At 31.8% G+C, this 18,376-nt stretch overlaps 4 protein-coding genes across 11 annotated transcripts in view; 1 reads left to right on the top strand and 3 right to left on the bottom strand.

Moving 5' to 3' along the window:
• Positions 1–3,226: 3,226 nt before the first annotated feature.
• LOC121127912 (uncharacterized) lies at positions 3,227–5,485 on the bottom strand. Of its 4 annotated transcripts, none has more exons than XR_005867951.2 (4): positions 4,630–5,346; positions 4,335–4,556; positions 3,735–4,275; positions 3,227–3,676 (listed from the first exon to the last, which is right to left on the bottom strand). XR_005867951.2 is itself a non-coding variant. In XM_040723487.2 (3 exons), exons 1-3 carry the CDS (start codon positions 4,696–4,698, stop codon positions 3,898–3,900), a joined length of 669 nt encoding a protein of 222 aa, XP_040579421.1. In that variant the 5' UTR covers positions 4,699–5,485; the 3' UTR covers positions 3,227–3,897. The 4 variants fall into 4 exon arrangements, 2 of the variants coding, with proteins under 2 accessions (XP_040579421.1, XP_071748614.1); XR_011783083.1 differs by having other exon boundaries at positions 4,335–4,583; positions 4,630–5,180; XM_040723487.2 differs by having other exon boundaries at positions 3,227–4,275; positions 4,630–5,485.
• Positions 5,486–7,689: 2,204 nt separating this feature from the next.
• LOC121128126 (inositol monophosphatase 1) lies at positions 7,690–10,133 on the bottom strand. 3 transcript variants are annotated; one of them, XM_040723697.2, is made up of 8 exons: positions 9,998–10,127; positions 9,006–9,066; positions 8,806–8,938; positions 8,549–8,735; positions 8,329–8,480; positions 8,184–8,261; positions 8,027–8,116; positions 7,690–7,968 (listed from the first exon to the last, which is right to left on the bottom strand). In XM_040723697.2, exons 1-8 carry the CDS (start codon positions 10,081–10,083, stop codon positions 7,793–7,795), a joined length of 963 nt encoding a protein of 320 aa, XP_040579631.1. In that variant the 5' UTR covers positions 10,084–10,127; the 3' UTR covers positions 7,690–7,792. The 3 variants fall into 3 exon arrangements, with proteins under 3 accessions (XP_040579631.1, XP_071748611.1, XP_071748612.1); XM_071892510.1 differs by lacking the exon at positions 9,998–10,127 and adding an exon at positions 9,332–9,462; XM_071892511.1 differs by having other exon boundaries at positions 7,740–7,968; positions 8,173–8,261; positions 9,998–10,133.
• Positions 10,134–11,601: 1,468 nt separating this feature from the next.
• On the top strand, positions 11,602–14,242 carry LOC121128125 (heat shock 70 kDa protein). The gene is made up of 2 exons (XM_040723696.2): positions 11,602–12,368; positions 12,430–14,242. Exons 1-2 carry the CDS (start codon positions 12,057–12,059, stop codon positions 14,089–14,091), a joined length of 1,974 nt encoding a protein of 657 aa, XP_040579630.1. The 5' UTR covers positions 11,602–12,056; the 3' UTR covers positions 14,092–14,242.
• The window catches only part of LOC121128127 (smoothelin), a 68,446-nt gene continuing 64,303 nt past the window's right edge, over positions 14,234–18,376 (bottom strand). The window contains exons 1-6 of one of the 3 annotated variants that reach the window (XM_071892512.1): positions 15,739–15,757; positions 15,247–15,343; positions 15,014–15,191; positions 14,798–14,949; positions 14,503–14,692; positions 14,234–14,431 (exon numbers count right to left, since the gene is read on the bottom strand). In XM_071892512.1, coding sequence (XP_071748613.1) covers positions 14,414–14,431; positions 14,503–14,692; positions 14,798–14,949; positions 15,014–15,191; positions 15,247–15,343; positions 15,739–15,742 — 639 coding nt within the window. In that variant the 5' untranslated portion in view covers positions 15,743–15,757 and the 3' untranslated portion in view covers positions 14,234–14,413. Of the gene's footprint in view, positions 14,432–14,502; positions 14,693–14,797; positions 14,950–15,013; positions 15,192–15,246; positions 15,344–15,738; positions 15,758–18,376 lie in introns of those variants that run through there. The other 2 variants (XM_040723700.2, XM_040723699.2) reach the window with 2 other exon arrangements.

Below are 18,376 nucleotides of genomic sequence, written 5' to 3'. Positions count from 1 at the left end.
CCAGATTGTACAGATCATTTTTGCATCGATTCTTTAATATTTTACCTAATTATGCAGTTATTATTAAGAATCTATTAATATTATTCTTTATTCAAGACAATGGTTCCCAATTTGGAGCATAGGAAGAAAATTTGACTTTTTAAGGATAAAGTTTATTTGTTGACATTGAGGAGAGAAGGATTACTTTGATTAATTCAGATATTAGTGTTTATCATAGGCATCATGTAGTATTCAAGGGAAGTGTTCAGCCTTTCTTTAATTATAAAGCCATTTTATGGAGTTTTATCAAGGTTTATTGGAAATTTGTTCATTTTATGTAATAAAAATATCACATTGAGTCTCCTTTAATTACGATGTAATTTATGACGTCAGTGGAAATGCTCTATATCCAGTTGCCTTTAAAGTATGATAATACAAACTAAGTTTTAATAAACGCCTTAAATAAATAGATATTCACGCATGAACGTATCTGAATGAAGATTTTATATTACTTAAATATCTCTACTCTAAAAATGTTTAAACTTCAATCTTAAAATAGTTATTAATAATTGAAATAACTTTAAATGTAAATATGAGTGTCTTTCAATTCTTCTTCAGATGGAAGCTCTAATTTCTCGGGATCAACAAAATTTTTATCCACAGGAGGAATTCCATCCCTTTCTTTTTGATTGAGAACGATATATGCTTCTCTCATGGCCCAGTCCCTGTATCTATAATCGGGTAAGTAGTACATGGAAAACGTACAATAAGTGACGATAAAACATGCTAAGAAAACGAACCAATTGGCATATAATCGGTCAGTTGTCTTATTTTCATAGTCATAACCATAGCTTTGCCAATTCTAAAAGACAAATAATATCATTTAATAATAAATTGTAAAAAAAAGTTAATAAAAATTGTAAAAAACGTTTTCATGGAAAAATACTCACTTTGGATTCTAGTTTTCTGACATACTCTGTAATCTCCTCCTCCGTTCTGACGACGCAAGGAGCCGATAAAGAAATCGATTTATGATTAAGAATACTAAATCGGTTCCTCAGAAGCCTTTGGACGAAAAATCGGGAGTTTTTTCCAATTAGAGACATTCTTAAAATCGACTGTGTATTTCTTTCCGTCAGCAGCTGACTCCCTCAAGAAAGAAAGGGAGAGAAATATTAAAATATGTAGAATAAAGGTTTTGTTTGTTTATTATAAATGTTCCGTTCATTTATTTAATAGAAATCATATTAAAATTAAAATATATCTTAATATAATTTTTATTCTTTATAAAAAGAATATATATATATTTTTCTTATATATACATAGGTACAACTTTATTTTTCTTTATCTTCTCTTAAATATACAATATCAAAAAAATTTACATTTTTAATTTTTTTAAATCATGCAGCTGTAAGTTTAATGCAATCCACAAACTTTATATACAAAGAAATGTAAAATATTAATTGGTAAATGAGTGTTCGTCCTCTTCTAAATTTATAAAGCATGTTTACTATTTTTATAAAGATAAATTAATGATTTCTTGATTTGGGCCAATATAGGTCAAATGAAAATGATTTGCCCTTAATGTAACTCTGCATCTCTCACACAATATCTTTAAAACTTGACTCCTTGTGCATTAAGTACCCTATCATTTTGAGAAAAAATGTTCCAGGGTCTCTTTTTCAATTTTACAGAAAGAACATATAGTCTTTCCTCCAGAGTTATTTATACATGTTTACAAAGGGTAAAGTATTTGTCAATTTTCTGTAGATGAACCAAAGTTTTTATAGTTTATACCATGCAATTTTTCTTTAACTTAAGTCTTTTCACCCATAGCTAGATTCCCGTACGTTAATTAATCTTATATATTTTGTTTTGTAGATTCAAGAACCTGTAATCTCCGTATCTGCTGACTTCACAGTCGAAGAGAATAAAGCTTTAATTTTTCTCTACCATTTTAAATTAAATTTAGTAAGGTTTATTAGTAGAAGATGATCATTCAATATTTATTCCGCTGTACTTTTTGAATAATCTGAAAAAATTACATCAAATAGTGTTTGGCAATGCATCAAGGCTTTAATTTTCTTCTTAACATATAAAAGTTACATTTTTAGGTTCAAGGAAAATCTTTGAATTACTTACTGCAAATTTTGGCATAAGAACTTGCTATCAGATTTTCATAGTATTTTTGGATATCCCAAAAATCTTGAGCAAAAAAAAGATCCTCTATTTCTAGTAAAAGGTTCTTCGTCTTAATTCTCAAACTTAACGTTTATTTCAGGAAGATGCGTTAAAAAATTTCAAGGATATAAAAAAAATCTTGAAAAATCGTGTATATAATGAAGACTTCGTCAGGGGTTTCGCACTATCGTCAAAGGATTTTGTTCCTTACATTTTGTTTGGTTTAAAAGTGAATAATGACATCTCTTTCTCAGTTTTTTCAAAAGGACTTCCTATACATATTGCCGAAGTTAATCGTATATGATCATATATTAAAGAGACTGAGCAGTTATTTGATATCAATAACATTTTAGCATACTTAAAAAAAAAACAGAATGAAACCAAACTAGCTTATTTATTTTTAAATATTTTAAATTTTTTTTCTAAAAGTTAAAAATGATTCTCATCTTAATAAAGCAAAAAGTATGTATCTATACGTTGCATAGAAGTATACCTTGATCGTGCATAATATTTTTGACAACTTGGTTTTGAAAGTACACATCACATTGACATTAAATCTTCCAAGCAATATTTATGATAGTGGATTATGTCATATTTATATGTAACATATTATAATAATATATTATAGAAATGTGACTGGGAAATTTTCCGCGTCATTAAAATTATTTTTTTTTGCGCTAATTAAGGTTTTAGGGAACATCTCAATCAATGATCCGATACATGTGTTGTTTTTCTTGAGCATTGATTTAATTTTATTAAAATCGGGCAAAAAATGAGTGGACAAGAATCAAAAAGGCAAAGGATTTCGGTTCTTTTCGATGCGGATGTTGATCGAAAAATAATTTCAGACATTGACTGTGAAACAAAATATTCTTCCTGGCTTTAATTCATATACCTAATATACTGTAAATTATTTATGAGTGCATAGATAAATACCAATCTATTCAAACGAATCTCTGTTGGCGATTTTATCTCAAGAGTCAAATGTACCAAAAAAAAGAAACTTAATATTAAATAATAATAAATTTCTTGTCAAAAGTACCAAAAAAAAAAAGAAAACATAACATTAAACGATAATGAATTTCTTATCAAATGAGAAAAAAAATCCGATAATTTAATTCTTTAGTACTGCCATTTATATCATTCATAAAATATATCTTTACAATTTTTGACACATTATATATTAATATATGTTTATAAATCAATAATAAATCATACACATAATTAACTTCATTTTTACAAAATATACGTCTTAATGAAAATATTAAAATTAATATGCACTGACTGACAATGATGATGTTTAAAAAAGCTACCTACAAATTAGTTTAAATGTGTATAAAGATAACTATTAGAATTATGATGATTAAACAAACGTAAGAGATTAAATTATTTGTAATAACCGACTTAGTGGAATGTTGATAAGACCCGGAAAGAATATTACAATCTGAGGAATGAATGTCTAAACTGACCGGAACAAAGTTTTAACTTTGGCTTTTATCAACTGAACATATACTAACTGCAATTAGTTTGGGAAAGTGTTAATTAAAAGTTTCTTTTAGCTACAAGAGACTTACAAGTATTAGGAGCATCAAATGAGATTATAGTTGAACAGAGATGAAAGAGAAGACATTTTAATCCTATTATGATATAATGTCAGATAGGAAATATTGTCCTAATTCCTTATGATTTTCATCTTCTCTCCTGACAAAATTTTATAAATAAATGGAATTCCTTCCATTAAACCATTTTGGAGTAAATAAATATAATATCCTCGTCCGTACCAAAAAACTTTCTCGCCTTTTCAAATTGTGCAAAAGATGCAACGTTTACAGATGATTTAAAACTAGGGTCTTGAAAATAAATAGACTTCTTTTGAAGATCATACCCCACAACAAGAATGTAATGACCCTGGTAATTACTAAAATCTAGACTTGGAAAAGTTCTGAGCGCATTGGCGTTGACTAAAGCAATCATGGGTCCCGCTTTAGCAAGATGTGTGATAATTTCGGATAATGGGACACTTCGCTCTTGAACGGAAATACAATTCCTTTCGGCCTCTTCAAATCTTCTAATGACACGCTCTGTATCTTTTTGAAGGACTTTATCATAGTATGTCTAGAAAAAAAAAAGATGTTCCTAAGTTACAAGAGTAGCAAGTGATTGTTACAATGTACCTCCTCTGAGTAGTTTGGATCCACTCCTTTTGTAATGGTTGTGAACAGAAATGGAATACGGAACTTTTTAAGGAGATAGCAGAGATCAATAGTCCAAGTGGATTGTGCAAATCCCTCATCTGCACATACTTTAGCAATATTGTTGTCATTCAGCATCCATTTTCGATCCTTTTCATCCAGAATCATAATGAAACAGGAGATTCCGCAGTCCCAAAAGGATTTCTAATAATACAAAAAATGAGGAAATAGCTAAATGAGGTTGAACAAGATAAAAGTTATAAAATAAACATAATACCTGTTGATAGTGAGGACGAGGTCGATGCATAGAGTCAGGGATATTGTCTAAATATTCAATAACCTCCATTAAGACCTTGTATAATTTATATTATTGACAATAATGTAACTCTGTCCTTTTAAATATCGATGTGTGTTTTCCTTTGCCAGAAATATACGATCATCAATGGACAATTATAATATAAATATTAATAATAACGATTTCCAAAGCATTTCCGATGTCAAGGACGTTATTGAAGGGCATACAAATAAAAAATATTCTTGAAGGCCTGAAAAGGCTTCACAGTGCACAACTCTCAAAATAGTCAATAGCAATATAATAATTAATATAATTTATTAATTATTCGTTACTTATTCGTTACCAATGTGAATGATTATAATTGATTAGTATTAACTATTAATGATTGAATGAATAATATCAATAAGATAATAATAATTAATATGTATTCCACTCATTTTTATAAAAATATATTAATTCTTATCTAATTCTATGTCCTCGAGGGCCTAAGCTAAGCTGAAGCACTTGTTTGATAACATTTCACTAAAGAAAAAGGCAGTCTGTAGAAAACTAAAGCTAAGAGATAAATTTTGACGTAATAACTAAACTAATAACACTTGAATTTTGTAGGGTAGACCGATTCTGGTTGTAACAAATTCTAATTATTATAGGTTTTTTTTTTAACCATGGACAACAACAAGCAAAAGATTGTTTTCAGCTGTTAACTTATGTATACTTTAATACGGGTTACTCAAGGTTAATAGAAATTTGGGATTACTATTATTTTCTATTATTACTGGTATTTTGCCAATTTTTCTATGATTTGAAATCCTTTTTGGACAACTTATGGAGTAACTATGTCTATATATAGTCAACTAGTTAAGGGGTAGTATTTTTCAAAGCAGCCATCAATTTAACAGGCTGATTTTTTTCCTCCGGGTTTTAACATATCTGCAAGTAGACAACAAAGCCAAGCAGTTAAGTAAAAATCCGTGTCACCTCAATATTTTTTTACAGTTGTCACTAGTCATTATTTAGGACCAAAGACGACGGTTCAGTGCGGCCCCATTATTCGTCAGTCCCATACAACTAGACAGTGAGACAAGAAAATTAAATTAACCGTGGGAAAAAATCGAATATCGTCAATTTTTTATATTTGACCTCTTTCTTAGAAATATAATATTTTGAAGACTTTTTTTTAGGATAATCTTTTTTCTAATGATTTTTTTATTCAAATATTTTAAATTCCATATCTATGTATCGAATGTTAATATATTTAGAAGGACTATTATTCGAAAATTCTTTATTGGATATAGATTTCTTATTTCTAAGTAAGATAATATGTTTTGGTTGATTAACTTAATGTATATTATTATGGATTTATCTATCATCTATGAATCCAAAAATCCTTCCCAAGGATATAAGTCTATCTAATATCTACTAGTCTATTATTATTAATAATATTTCGAACTATTTAGAAAGTGATTAAATAATAGGAGATCATTTTTAGATAAGTAGCTTAATTTTATTCCAACTTTTAGTCTGTGATATAGCACACTGTATAAGAAATTATGACAACCTACCCTATCTTTGCTAGGGAATATATACAAGTTTGTATAATTTTATGCACTCCATCAGTTCATCCTTTCACATGATTCATCATAATTTCCAAATAATGCCATTTGGGTAACTTTGGAGTTTTAAAAGAATCAAGAGATTGGAAAATTAGGATCGTAGCTATATACTTTTTATCAGGAGAATAATTCGTTAGTGCCATTGGAGATCTACTCTTTACAAGATTATCGGGACATTAAATTGTGTATGGATATTCTCGATATTTAGGGTTATACAATTTATTTTATGAAATAGGTCCTATAATAAACGAATTTCGTCAATATAGTGAATTTGACTACCAAGGCATGTAACACATAGCCACGTCTTCCCTATATACGTTTGTGTGTAGCAGCTACACAGTTATAAAATCAAGCTGGTATCTATATATAGAGTCAACTTGGATATAATACTCTATGAGCAGCTGGATGTTTAATATTCCAATACCATAATATTCCCATAACGCGTTTTTCATCCAACCTCTTCATATAATTCTATTTCATTAAAAGCGAATTTGTAATTATGTTCTTCCTTACAAATTAATGTTATATTATGTAGAATCCACTGATGGACCTAGTTAGCCTCATTATTCGGCCACAGTGTGAAGAACATAAACAAATTAGCAATTATATTACAGTTGATAAATAATTCACTTAATCTAGTTAAAACTGAATAATGCGATAACCTGTTATCTCTTGTTGATTTTTTTTGGAAATTGCATTTAGCTTATTGATGAATCATCAATGAGCTCAAGTAGCCCTGGTTTGGATAACAGCTCTAGAAAAACATTATAATAAATATATCATTATACATTGTAATAATAATGCGATAATTTTTTTAAAATATGGAATGGAAAATCATAGTTAAAAACAACAAGAAAGGGAAAATAATCCACGATAAAACTACATAAGATGAGAAGTATACATTGGATAAGACATAACTAATATGTTATTTACTATGGCATATTAACTATTTGCTTATAATAGCCACTCATTTATCAAATTTTTTTGTTCTTCCAAATGCTGATTCATAATGTGTTTTTAAACTCAAATCTATCACTTCAGGATTGTGTACATTTTCTATATCAATAAAACACATTCAATAGTATTTTGTATTAAAAGGGAGCGTAAAAGATATCCATAGCTATCACAAACCTCTCCATATTCTATCAAAAATGATCGCAAATATAAAGGATTCCAGTTGTGCAACAATAACATAACTTTATTTACCTAAAATCTACGTAATACATAATAGTATTATCTAAAAAAGGTATATTTTAAGATAAGTAAAACAATGTTTGATAATTACGAAATACACATTTTAAATGATATATGATTACTTATTATTCCCTTCCCAGCCTCCACCTTCAAGGTCTCATTTTCGAGTAAATAATACTCATTTATAGCTAAATGAATCAATTATGTTACTTAGTACGAAATCATTCAAATCATATTCTCCAACCTCATTATATGATATTTCTCTTTAAATAATTTCACACAATATTATATATATATATATCTAATATTATAAAATAAAATAAATAAATTATTTTTCTCTAAAATTTGCAAACTTCAGGAAAATCTCGATCAACTTTATATGAAACTATCAATTTTCTCATTTCCTCAGCAAGTTCTCTGGAAGAAGCACAAAGACATCGTTTGGCCATAAAATCAAAATCATTTCCATCAGGATCCATAATTACGCCTCCAGCTTCCTTAATTATAATTGCTCCTGTAAAATGTATTCAATCGAATTATATAAAAAATATCTCTAAAACTTTTAAGTTTACCTGCTGCCATATCCCAGCAATGAATCCCAAAATGGAAAAAACTATCAGCATATCCAGCTCCAATCCAACACATATCCAACGCAGCTGGCCCTGTAATATAAATGTTATTATAATTCTATAAAAAATGGCGATGAAGATTATTATACGTTGGTATTACCGGGACAGCGTATGGCTTGTACATTATTTAATAGATTTTTCATTGTCCCAATGTTTGCTTCTTTCTTGGCCTCATTTTCTATACAACAGTGAAACGATCCATTAACACACAAGTACTAAAAAAAAGTTACCTCGCTTAGACTTACCTCCACAAGAAACTTCACATATTACCATTGCCTTTTCCAGAGATCTACAATCAGAAACGCTTAACTTTTCACCGTTTAAAAAGGCTCCTTTTCCAGTTATAGCCGTAAAAAGTTGATCTATCATTGGACAATTTACTACACCAAGTACAATTCTGTGTAGGATAAAAGTTAATGACCATGTTATTATAAAATTGAATACGGGGCGAAGCTAATATCTTACTTTCGATTAATGGCTAGCCCCATGGATGTACACACCAATGGATTATTATGTATGAAATTCATAGTTCCATCAATAGGATCAATGATCCATGTAGGATTATTTGAAAACTTTGTAATATCTCCACCTTCCGAAACAGACTCTTCTCCAATGAACTCATGATCTGGGAAGACTTTAGACAAACCCGCAACTGAAATATATATTTATAGAGAGAGTTAATGAATGAATTCATATTTATTTCAGATAATAAATTATCATACTAAGATGTTTCTCAACTTTTTGATCGGTTTCTGTTAATACTTGTGATGCATAGTCCTTGGAGTCAGTTTTGAGAGTCACGTTTTTAGGGGATCGATTAGCACTTTTCATAATAGATCCTGCCTCTTTAACTAGCTAAAAATAAAAAAATTATTACTTTTTATATCATAAGTTCCATTTTTGTTACAAAAACTGAACGTACCTTCACACCAACATCGAGAAACTCTTTGAGATCCTTGTCAGTATATTCATACTCATTCATTCTATGAAAATATTCGTTTGATATTAAATTAAAGAGGTTATTATAATATAAAAATTAATATTATGTATATTTATGTATTTCGCTATTGGAGTAATATTTGAGGCTTTAATCCATACTTCGATAAAAAATAGAATTCTTCATGAATTAATATAATTTCACCTATATATCAATGTGTATATCTTATTAAGTACGAACATACATTTTACTACTTCTAAGTTCATTAATTGATCAAAAAAAATACATATATAAAATTTAGCACCAAATACCAATTAAAAATAAACTTCTATCAACTGTCAAATTAAATTGTAATCCTAGGAACAATAACTATCAGTCCGTCCAAAACGATGTATTGAATCTTTTGCCCATTTTTAGTTCATCTGGAGCATTTTCAAAGTTATAGATACAGTGCCTGCAGGCATTTCCACAGCATCTTGCTCTATAGAAATGGATCATACGACTCATAACTCTTAGACCCGTCTCTGGATCGTCATAAGTATAATGTCCTTTGGATATTGCAAGGGTATGAGCATTGTGGATAGTGAGTTCCCTTGGAGATAGATATTCAAGATCTAGGTTCTGAGTGAATTTTTTTTCAAAGTTTAGGTAATCCCGTTTTAAGTTCTGTCCAAGGTTCTCCTTGTCCTGAGTTGAGGAACTATAGTATCTAGGTAGGTATGGAATCTTGTGCTTAAGTCTTTGTGTAAAAAGGATCATTTTTTGCAGATTGCCTCAAATAAGAACAGTCGATGCATTAATTACAATCATTCATAAACATAACAAACGTCTGTAACTAAACAATCAGCTGTTATCTTGCTTATCAATGCTATCAACAGCAAACGAAATATTATGTAATATACTATTATCAATATGTCCAGACGATCCGAATCAATCTATCAAACATATATATATATCAAATATAGGGGGAATATTACCTTATCCAGAGGAAAACCTGAGTTTGATCAATAAAAGACGAATCCTTATGTCTCTGACAGAAAGAAAGTATGTAAAAGAAAAACATAAGCCATATTTAAATGGGATGGCCATAAATAGAAGCCTTAAAAATATTCAGTAGAAAAGATTACAAGCATGAACAAATGGCAATTCAATTATCAAATTCTGCTCTATAAAGTTAGTTATATAATTAAGTATATTTGCTTAATTGAAAATGCCAAGTTCTATTTTTTGAAAGATCACTCAACCTCTTATATTTTTTATTTAAGATTGTCTCTTTTATTTTTATGCTATTATAAGCTATGTTAATGATAATTAATGCATATTACACTAAAAAACTAGTAGGAGTTACATTATCAATGTATTTCCAACTAGCGCTTATAACTTATGACGGATTAATAATATTATATTGACTATTATAATTATGATTGACCGTTCAGCTGAAAAGAAAAAAAGTGAAATGGAAAAACTTTTCTATTGTTCATTGACAAATAAAAATTTGTTCCATAATTTGGCACGGGTGGAAGGTTACAAATCACATAATTAGGAATGAGAAGTTCTATCCATGCTCTATAAATTATGAGACAATGAAGCAAGAAATGCTTAAATTATTTTCTTTTGATACATAATTTGAAGAAATGAGACTGATTCACGATTGAATCAAGTTTTGATTAGATAAAAACACTAAAATCCATTTTTCCCCACGTGTTAGCCTGGCTATATCATAAAACGTTTTCACTTGACGTCACAATTTTAATGTCGTACATTTTGGACCATAAGCAACCTAGTTTTATAACAATAAGAACACTTTTCCAGAAATATTAAGGAAAATAGTAGTGAAGATGTCAAAATGGGACCAACAAATAAAATGACTTGAACTAAAATGGTTTCCCTGAATCGCCTTGCTTTATTAGATATCTTACACTAAAATGTATTTAAAATATTATGTTATTACATCAATTATACAATCTTATTTCTATGTTTAGATACAAATTAATCATTATAATGGAAAGAATAAGATATTTCTTAGTGATATTCCATACCAATAACTGATTATATTCAAATATCACATTTTTTATTGACATCAAATAGCAAGTGTTAGGGATCCTTTTCTATTCGTAAAGCCATTTGATGAAGTTTAATCAAGATTGCTAGGAGATTTGTCCATTTATGTAGTAGAAACATCAACTTTTAGACCCCAAAATAGCGTCACATTGTGACGTCAATAAAAATGCTCTATAGCTAATAATGGTCACTGATCAGTCTATTCTGGGTTCCTACAGCTATTTAGATAACTATATTTCCTCCTTTTTGGGAATTACCTAAGTATGAACTACGATTAAAATTAATAGATACAACTTTAAATATTGTAAAAAAAAAAGAAAAAATAGCCTCAGGAAAGGTAATTAATAATTTAATAGACCGGACAAACAATGACTACATGTACATGACTGAATTATTATGAATAGGAGTCATATTTTGGAAAATCTGAATTTATTTTTCCACGGAATGATATGGAAACGAATTAAAGATGAATCGGAAGCGTCTGATTTTTAATCCATACGAGGTTCCTACACGCTATGCTATGCTATGCTACTTCAGAGAGGTAGTTAAAATAAGAAGAATAAGATCTGGAATGTTCTACGGTATGGCAAGCCCTCTCTTCTTATCAGGTTCCTATTAACTACAATAGCTAGATAGAAAAGAAAAGGAGAGAAAAGCCTTTTCATGCTCTTTCCCTTTTCCGGCATTCTCAAGAAACTTACATAGTAAATTGCTATGCCGGCTATATTAGAGTGCAAAGTTTACCGGGCCAACGCACTTGTTTTGTTTTCTAGAAGATTCTGGAAACCCGGTTTTTTTTTAAATAGAGAACAAAAAGAAAAAAAAGAGAGAGAAAGAAGAAGAAACGCCATTTTAATTCGGCAAAAGTGTGATCATTCCTCAAAAGAGTGTCATCGAGAGATCATCACACGACAAATTCATTCCATTCCATTGAGAGCTTTGTTATCCTCGTATTTACGCGCCTAATACATCACTATGAGTAAGAAAACCGCCGTCGGAATTGACTTGGGAACGACCTACTCCTGTGTGGGTGTTTTCCAGCATGGAAAGGTTGAGATCATCGCCAACGATCAAGGTAATCGAACAACGCCTTCCTATGTGGCATTTACAGACACCGAGCGTTTAATCGGTGATGCCGCCAAGAATCAAGTGGCCATCAACCCCAACAACACTATCTTTGATGCCAAGCGATTGATCGGGCGCAAGTTCAACGAGCCCGTGATCCAAGCTGATATGCAGCACTGGCCATTCACCGTGGTTGAGGTCGCAACGAAGCCCAAGATTCAGGTAAGAGAGAGAGTGGCAGGACGCAAGGAGCCCGTTTCGAACTAAGATTTGCTTTGTTTAGGTGGAGTACAAGAACGAAGAAAAGATTTTCACCCCTGAAGAGATTTCCGCCATGGTGCTAATCAAGATGAAGGAGACAGCCGAGGCCTACTTGGGTCGGGATGTGGATGACGCCGTTGTGACAGTGCCCGCATACTTCAATGACTCGCAACGTCAAGCCACGAAGGATGCAGGTGTGATCGCGGGTCTGAACGTGCTTCGGATCATCAATGAGCCCACGGCCGCTGCCATCGCCTATGGCTTGGACAAGAAGAAGAGTGAGGGGAAGGAGTCCAATGTGCTCATCTTCGACTTGGGAGGCGGCACTTTCGATGTGTCCATCCTGACGATCGAGGATGGCATCTTCGAAGTGAAGTCGACGGCGGGTGACACTCATCTGGGTGGCGAAGACTTCGACAACAGAATGGTGAGCCACTTTGTGAACGAATTCAAGAGGAAGCACAAGAAGGACATTAAGGGGAACAAGAGAGCTGTTCGCCGCCTGAGAACGTCTTGCGAAAGAGCCAAGAGAACGCTCTCTGCTTCTGCTCAAGCCAACATTGAGATCGATTCTCTGTTCGAGGGGGTGGATTTCTACACTTCCATCACGAGAGCTCGTTTCGAAGAGTTGTGCTCTGACCTCTTTAAGGGAACGCTCGCTCCCGTTGAACAAGCCATGAGAGATGCAAAGATGGACAAATCTGCCATTAATGACCTCGTTTTGGTTGGAGGCTCCACTCGTATCCCCAAGATCCAAAAACTCCTTCAAGATTTCTTCAATGGGAAGGAACTGAATAAGTCCATCAATCCTGATGAAGCTGTTGCCTATGGTGCCGCTGTACAGGCTGCCATCCTGACCGGTGAGAACCACGAGTCTGTCTCTGATCTTCTCCTTTTGGACGTAGCTCCTCTCTCTTTGGGTATTGAGACTGCTGGAGGAGTGATGACCTCTCTCATCAAGAGAAACACCACCATTCCCACCAAGCAAACTCAAACCTTTACCACCTACTCTGACAACCAACCTGCTGTCACGATCCAAGTGTACGAAGGAGAGAGAACCATGACCAAGGATAATCACTTATTGGGAAAGTTTGATCTCACAGGTATTCCACCTGCACCCAGAGGAGTCCCTCAAATTGAAGTCACCTTTGATATTGATGCCAATGGTATTTTGAACGTGTCTGCTCAAGATAAGTCTTCAGGCAAACAAGAAAAGATCACCATCACCAACGACAAGGGACGTCTGTCCAAGGAAGAAATCGAAAAAATGGTTTCTGACGCCGAAAAATTTAAGGCTGAAGACGATAAGCAAAAGGATAGGATTGCTGCCAAAAATAGCTTAGAATCTTATTGTTTTAACATGAAGTCTACTGTTGATGATGAAAAGCTCAAGGACAAGATCTCAGACTCTGACAAACAAGCTATCAATTCCAAGTGCGATGAGGCTATTAAATGGTTGGATCAAAACTCACTTGCAGAGGTTGAGGAGTTCGAACACAAGCAAAAAGAAATTGAAGGTGTTTGCAACCCCATCATTGCTAAATTGTACTCTGCTGCCGGAGGTGCAGGAGGAATGCCCGGTGGCATGCCAGGCGGTATGCCCGGAGGAATGCCTGGTGGTATGCCCGGTGGCCCTCCACCCCCATCTGGATCCGGCGGACCCACCATTGAAGAAGTAGATTAAATTTTAACCTTCTTTGCTTTAAACTGTGGATTTGTTAAAATACTTTTCTGAATTTGTACATCATTAAAATAAAGAAATGTAATATTGATAACCTATATATGAAACTACCCAAACTTCTTGTGGAATAAAATAAAATAGTGAATTAATTGAATGGATGTCGTTTATTTCTCTATTTGGTTGTTTTAATAAATACAAATATATATTAGGGTTAGTTGGTACGTGCACTTGAATTAACGGTTTAAACGTGTCATGTCTAGGACGAAGATGGTAACTCCGTCCTGCTTATGGAAGGAATAAGGATTGCAGGGACATGGTTGCGGATTTAGCGGGTTCGGGTTGCCTGAAATGAAAGGAAGGGATGGTATGTTTAATTTCAACTTAATTAAGTTGTTTCTCTAATCGATGTCTTACATCGGAGGAGGAGGAAGGTGTGGAGGGGGTAGCATTTAGTATAAGAGACTTGTTTGGTGTGGGAGGTTCTCTTCCATTCCTAAATCTTCGGTAAAAGCTTTGAACATATGTGAAAACACACTTCCAATCCGGATTTTTCATTTTCATCATATCGTCTACCTCAAGTAAAGGATATATTCCTGCGTACTCCCTATAATAAAATTTTAATTAATCAGTATTATTATTTATTCTTTTTTGAAAAGGATTTAATGTAGAAATGACTCTAGAATTATATATATATATAACTATATCTTACTCGGCTGCAGAAAATGCTAATTCAAAATTATGTCTTCGGTTTTCAGACTTGAGGGTTGCAAAATCAAATGCCTCAGGATAAAAGTTATGAATAAGTGCACAAAAGGCTAGACCATCGCTCCAACTTGAAGAAAAATTAGTCACACTCATACTCTAGAATAGATAAAGAACACTATAGACCCATATAATGAGAATGTTGGATAAATAGTAAAATTACATCATAGTCTTTGATGGTTTCTTTGACCCATAAAAGTATCACCTCCTTGGCAGAAGAAGCTGATCGAGATACAAACTTTTTTTTCTCAGTGGAATCTGAACTTGTATTACTATTTTTGGATGGAGTACTTGTAGGAGATGATGGAAGGAGAGGAGAATTTGATTTCGGAGACGATGAGCTGTTATAAAAAATTGAGAAAACATTTAAAAAAAGTTGTATTAATTTCAATTTACTTTTGAGCCATGACTGCTTGCCTATCCAGTTGCTTGAATCTTGTAAACGAGGATTTGGGCTTATTTCCAGCTTCCACTTTCAAATAAGAACTCCCGCCTGGTGAAGCAAGAATATAAAACTTAATGAAGTTTTTCAATTATATAAAAATCACTAATGAACACACAGTACTTGAAATATAGTCAATGATTAATTTATGGGATCCTTCAAAAATATGTACTATGGACCAACTACAAGCCTTGTCACAACTATGGATTTCCATTAACTCATTGTTACTCTTACGTACACTTGGGAAATGGACATGCAATACTCCCTTAGTCTCATCAGGATTCAAATTGTAATTTGAAACTTATTCTAATTGTTTCATTTCTTTAATATTATATTTGGATACATAAATGCGCTAATCAATGGAAATATTATCTTTTAAAAAAAGGCCAAAGTCAACGATCGCATCTAACATTTTCTTGATAATAGTATTGAATATTAGTATTTACACATTAATATTATGTCGATATAAGTTATTAAATCAACTGAGTAAAAACTGCATCCTTCATCACTTAATCTCAAATATTTCGATAGATATTAATCCTTTGAATAGAAAAATCGTATGCACAATATTTATAATCAATTAATAATGCTTCTTTACACTATTTTATATAACTCTTCGGCTTAAAATATATAAAAACAATATACCATACATCATTTCATTTCTATAAGAATTAACTTTTAATAGGTAAATAAACGATCGACAACTTGAAAGATTTATGAATCATGTATTATCGTCATTTATTAATTACAATATAATTTATGTAAGCAGTAAAATGCAGAATGATTTAATTCCCTCAGTATCAATTTTAGGACTCCTAAATGTAAAAAATAATGCTCATAAGCAGGATTCGAGTTGTAGGGGGGGAGGGTGTCACTTATGAATTCTTTCGATGTATCATCAAATCTAAGCCATTAAGGAAATTTTTCATTGTAAAATTGTTTGGAAAAAGTTAAGCCCCCTTCTCCCAAATAAAATCCTACGGACGCTCCTGTTTTGGGAATTTCTTAAAGTCATTGCAATAAAAAAAATTAGACAAAAAGTGCAACTATTTCAAAATGAGAATTTCTTAACAACTATCCACCTGGAATAGCTTAGTTATTTTCTTCATGGATGTCGTTTTATAATTATCTTGAAAGAAAAAGCCTTATCCGGTATCATATTGCCTTGTACGTATAATAAAGGGAAACGCAGATAAGTAGCTTTTAAAAGAAATGAATCATTAAGGCAAATAATATGTATTCTCCGATGTCAAGGATTACAAATGTTTACTCCTTCTTATGTATATGTATAATTAATTCAATTGAATGAATTTCAATGACTATACAATATACACATAACATTTCCTTGTACGTGAGAACTAGAGTTGAGGTTTCAACAAAATGAAAGATGACGAGATGACTCTACTGAAGAATATTAAGCCTTCTTCAGTTAAACTAGATTTATAGAGGAAAGAAGATGAAAGGCCAATGGATTTCATAATATATGTATGTAACAATTTGAGATTATAATATGGAAAAGTATCTTGGCATTTAAGCACACATTTTCATTATTATCCGCCTTATACTTGACCGATATTCCTGAAGATTGAAAGAACAAAGCAAATAATGGGTTACAAGCATAATTATCCTAGGAAAATAAGTGCATGCAATTCAAAATGTTAGAAATAAGTGAAAAATGGTGTTTAAGTATAATCAAAGAAGCTGAATGGCTTGAATCATGTAGTACTTGAGATAGGGTGGCCTTTTTAGAAGAGTGACCTACTTATGTCACTCCTCATTCACGTACAAATGACTTTACACTTTTCCGTAAATATATAGGTAGTGTTTAATCATTACAACTGAAATCAGAGTAATATGTGCTAAAAATGGCTAGATTTGTATAATTTTTTTTTGATCGATTAAGGACAAGAAAAGTAGGTAATTGGAGAAAAATATCTTACTCTTTCCATTGTTAATTTTATCTACAATATAGAAATAAAATTGTATAACGATGTGATAGCCTATTTCTAATTCTTTTTTAGGGTCAGATATACATAAAACTAGGCAATAGAGGGATACCATTTTTATAGGCAGTCTTTTTATTTCTTGGTGCCATTTTCACATCCAATAGTTAACTAATTCCCTTAATATAAATGAGAAAAAGGTTCTCATTATTAGAAAACTTGGTTGTTTAGACTCCCAAAACGGCCGACATCAACAATGCTGTCGTTATGTCAAATACCTTAACAGACAGCTCATTGCAGTAACCCGTTAAATACGAATAATAATTATGATAATTGTTTAAAACATCGTTTTTTTTTCAAATAAGAAGGTTCAAAATTTAGAATTTTCTTTTAACTGTTCTAAATAAGATGATTCAAAATTATCTAATTCTAGACTTAGACTAACTCGTCAATTTTTTCCTCTTTTAATTAACTAATTAAACATCTTCAGCTACATCAATGATGGAAAGAGAAAGGTTTCGTTACTTTATACATTATATGTTGCGGGTTTTGTTTTAAGATTTATAGTTTTTTTGTTAATTAACAAATAATGAAGAGGCGATACCACTAATCCTTATTACTTAGATGACGTGTGGAGTAGAGAAGGACTATACTTACATCATACTTCTTAATAAGAAAAATTCCAATCCCATCTCTTAATATATTTATAAATACTAACTAAATGTACATACAAATCTATGAAGTATACTGGATGCACAAATTAGAAACATACCTGGAATAAGGAAGAAAAAGGTCGTGATTAGTCTGAGAGTCCGATATGGAACACTTTTGAGTCTACACTAATAATAACTAATAGCACATTTAAATATCTAAAGCACACAATTATTAGTTTATTCCTAACTTTGCTTTCTATTGAACTTTAACAAACAGAATAGCGGAGATGAAAGCAATTTTTCCCCAAAACCCGTGTATACATATTATTGAATGACCTTAATACAAGGCATTAGGGAGGAACAAACAAGATCCTCACCAAGAAAAAGACGAGTATTCTCAGTAAGGACTAGCTAAGTTTGTATAGCACATACTTACTAAGTACATTATAACGAAATGTAATCTCTCTCAGTGTGTGTTTGTGTGTATG

The sequence above is a fragment of the Lepeophtheirus salmonis genome, chromosome 13, assembly GCF_016086655.4.
Source record: "Lepeophtheirus salmonis chromosome 13, UVic_Lsal_1.4, whole genome shotgun sequence".
NCBI classification, from domain to species: domain Eukaryota; kingdom Metazoa; phylum Arthropoda; class Copepoda; order Siphonostomatoida; family Caligidae; genus Lepeophtheirus; species Lepeophtheirus salmonis.
This window is presented reverse-complemented; position numbering and strand designations above follow the sequence as displayed.

Coding starts and splice junctions, on each gene's coding strand:
- LOC121128125 (XM_040723696.2), top strand. CDS start 12,057: ATGAGTAAGAAAACCGCCGTCGGAATTGACTTGGGAACGACCTACTCC. Junction 12,369..12,429: donor CAACGAAGCCCAAGATTCAG/GTAAGAGAGAGA, acceptor TGCTTTGTTTAG/GTGGAGTACAAGAACGAAGA.
- LOC121128126 (XM_040723697.2), bottom strand. CDS start 10,083: ATGTTTTTCTTTTACATACTTTCTTTCTGTCAGAGACATAAGGATTCG. Junction 8,939..9,005: donor TTCTCGATGTTGGTGTGAAG/GTACGTTCAGTT, acceptor TTTTATTTTTAG/CTAGTTAAAGAGGCAGGATC. Junction 8,262..8,328: donor ATGTGAAGTTTCTTGTGGAG/GTAAGTCTAAGC, acceptor ACTGTTGTATAG/AAAATGAGGCCAAGAAAGAA.
- LOC121127912 (XM_040723487.2), bottom strand. CDS start 4,698: ATGGAGGTTATTGAATATTTAGACAATATCCCTGACTCTATGCATCGA. Junction 4,557..4,629: donor CTCGTCCTCACTATCAACAG/GTATTATGTTTA, acceptor TTGTATTATTAG/AAATCCTTTTGGGACTGCGG. Junction 4,276..4,334: donor ATCCAAACTACTCAGAGGAG/GTACATTGTAAC, acceptor TTTTTTTTCTAG/ACATACTATGATAAAGTCCT.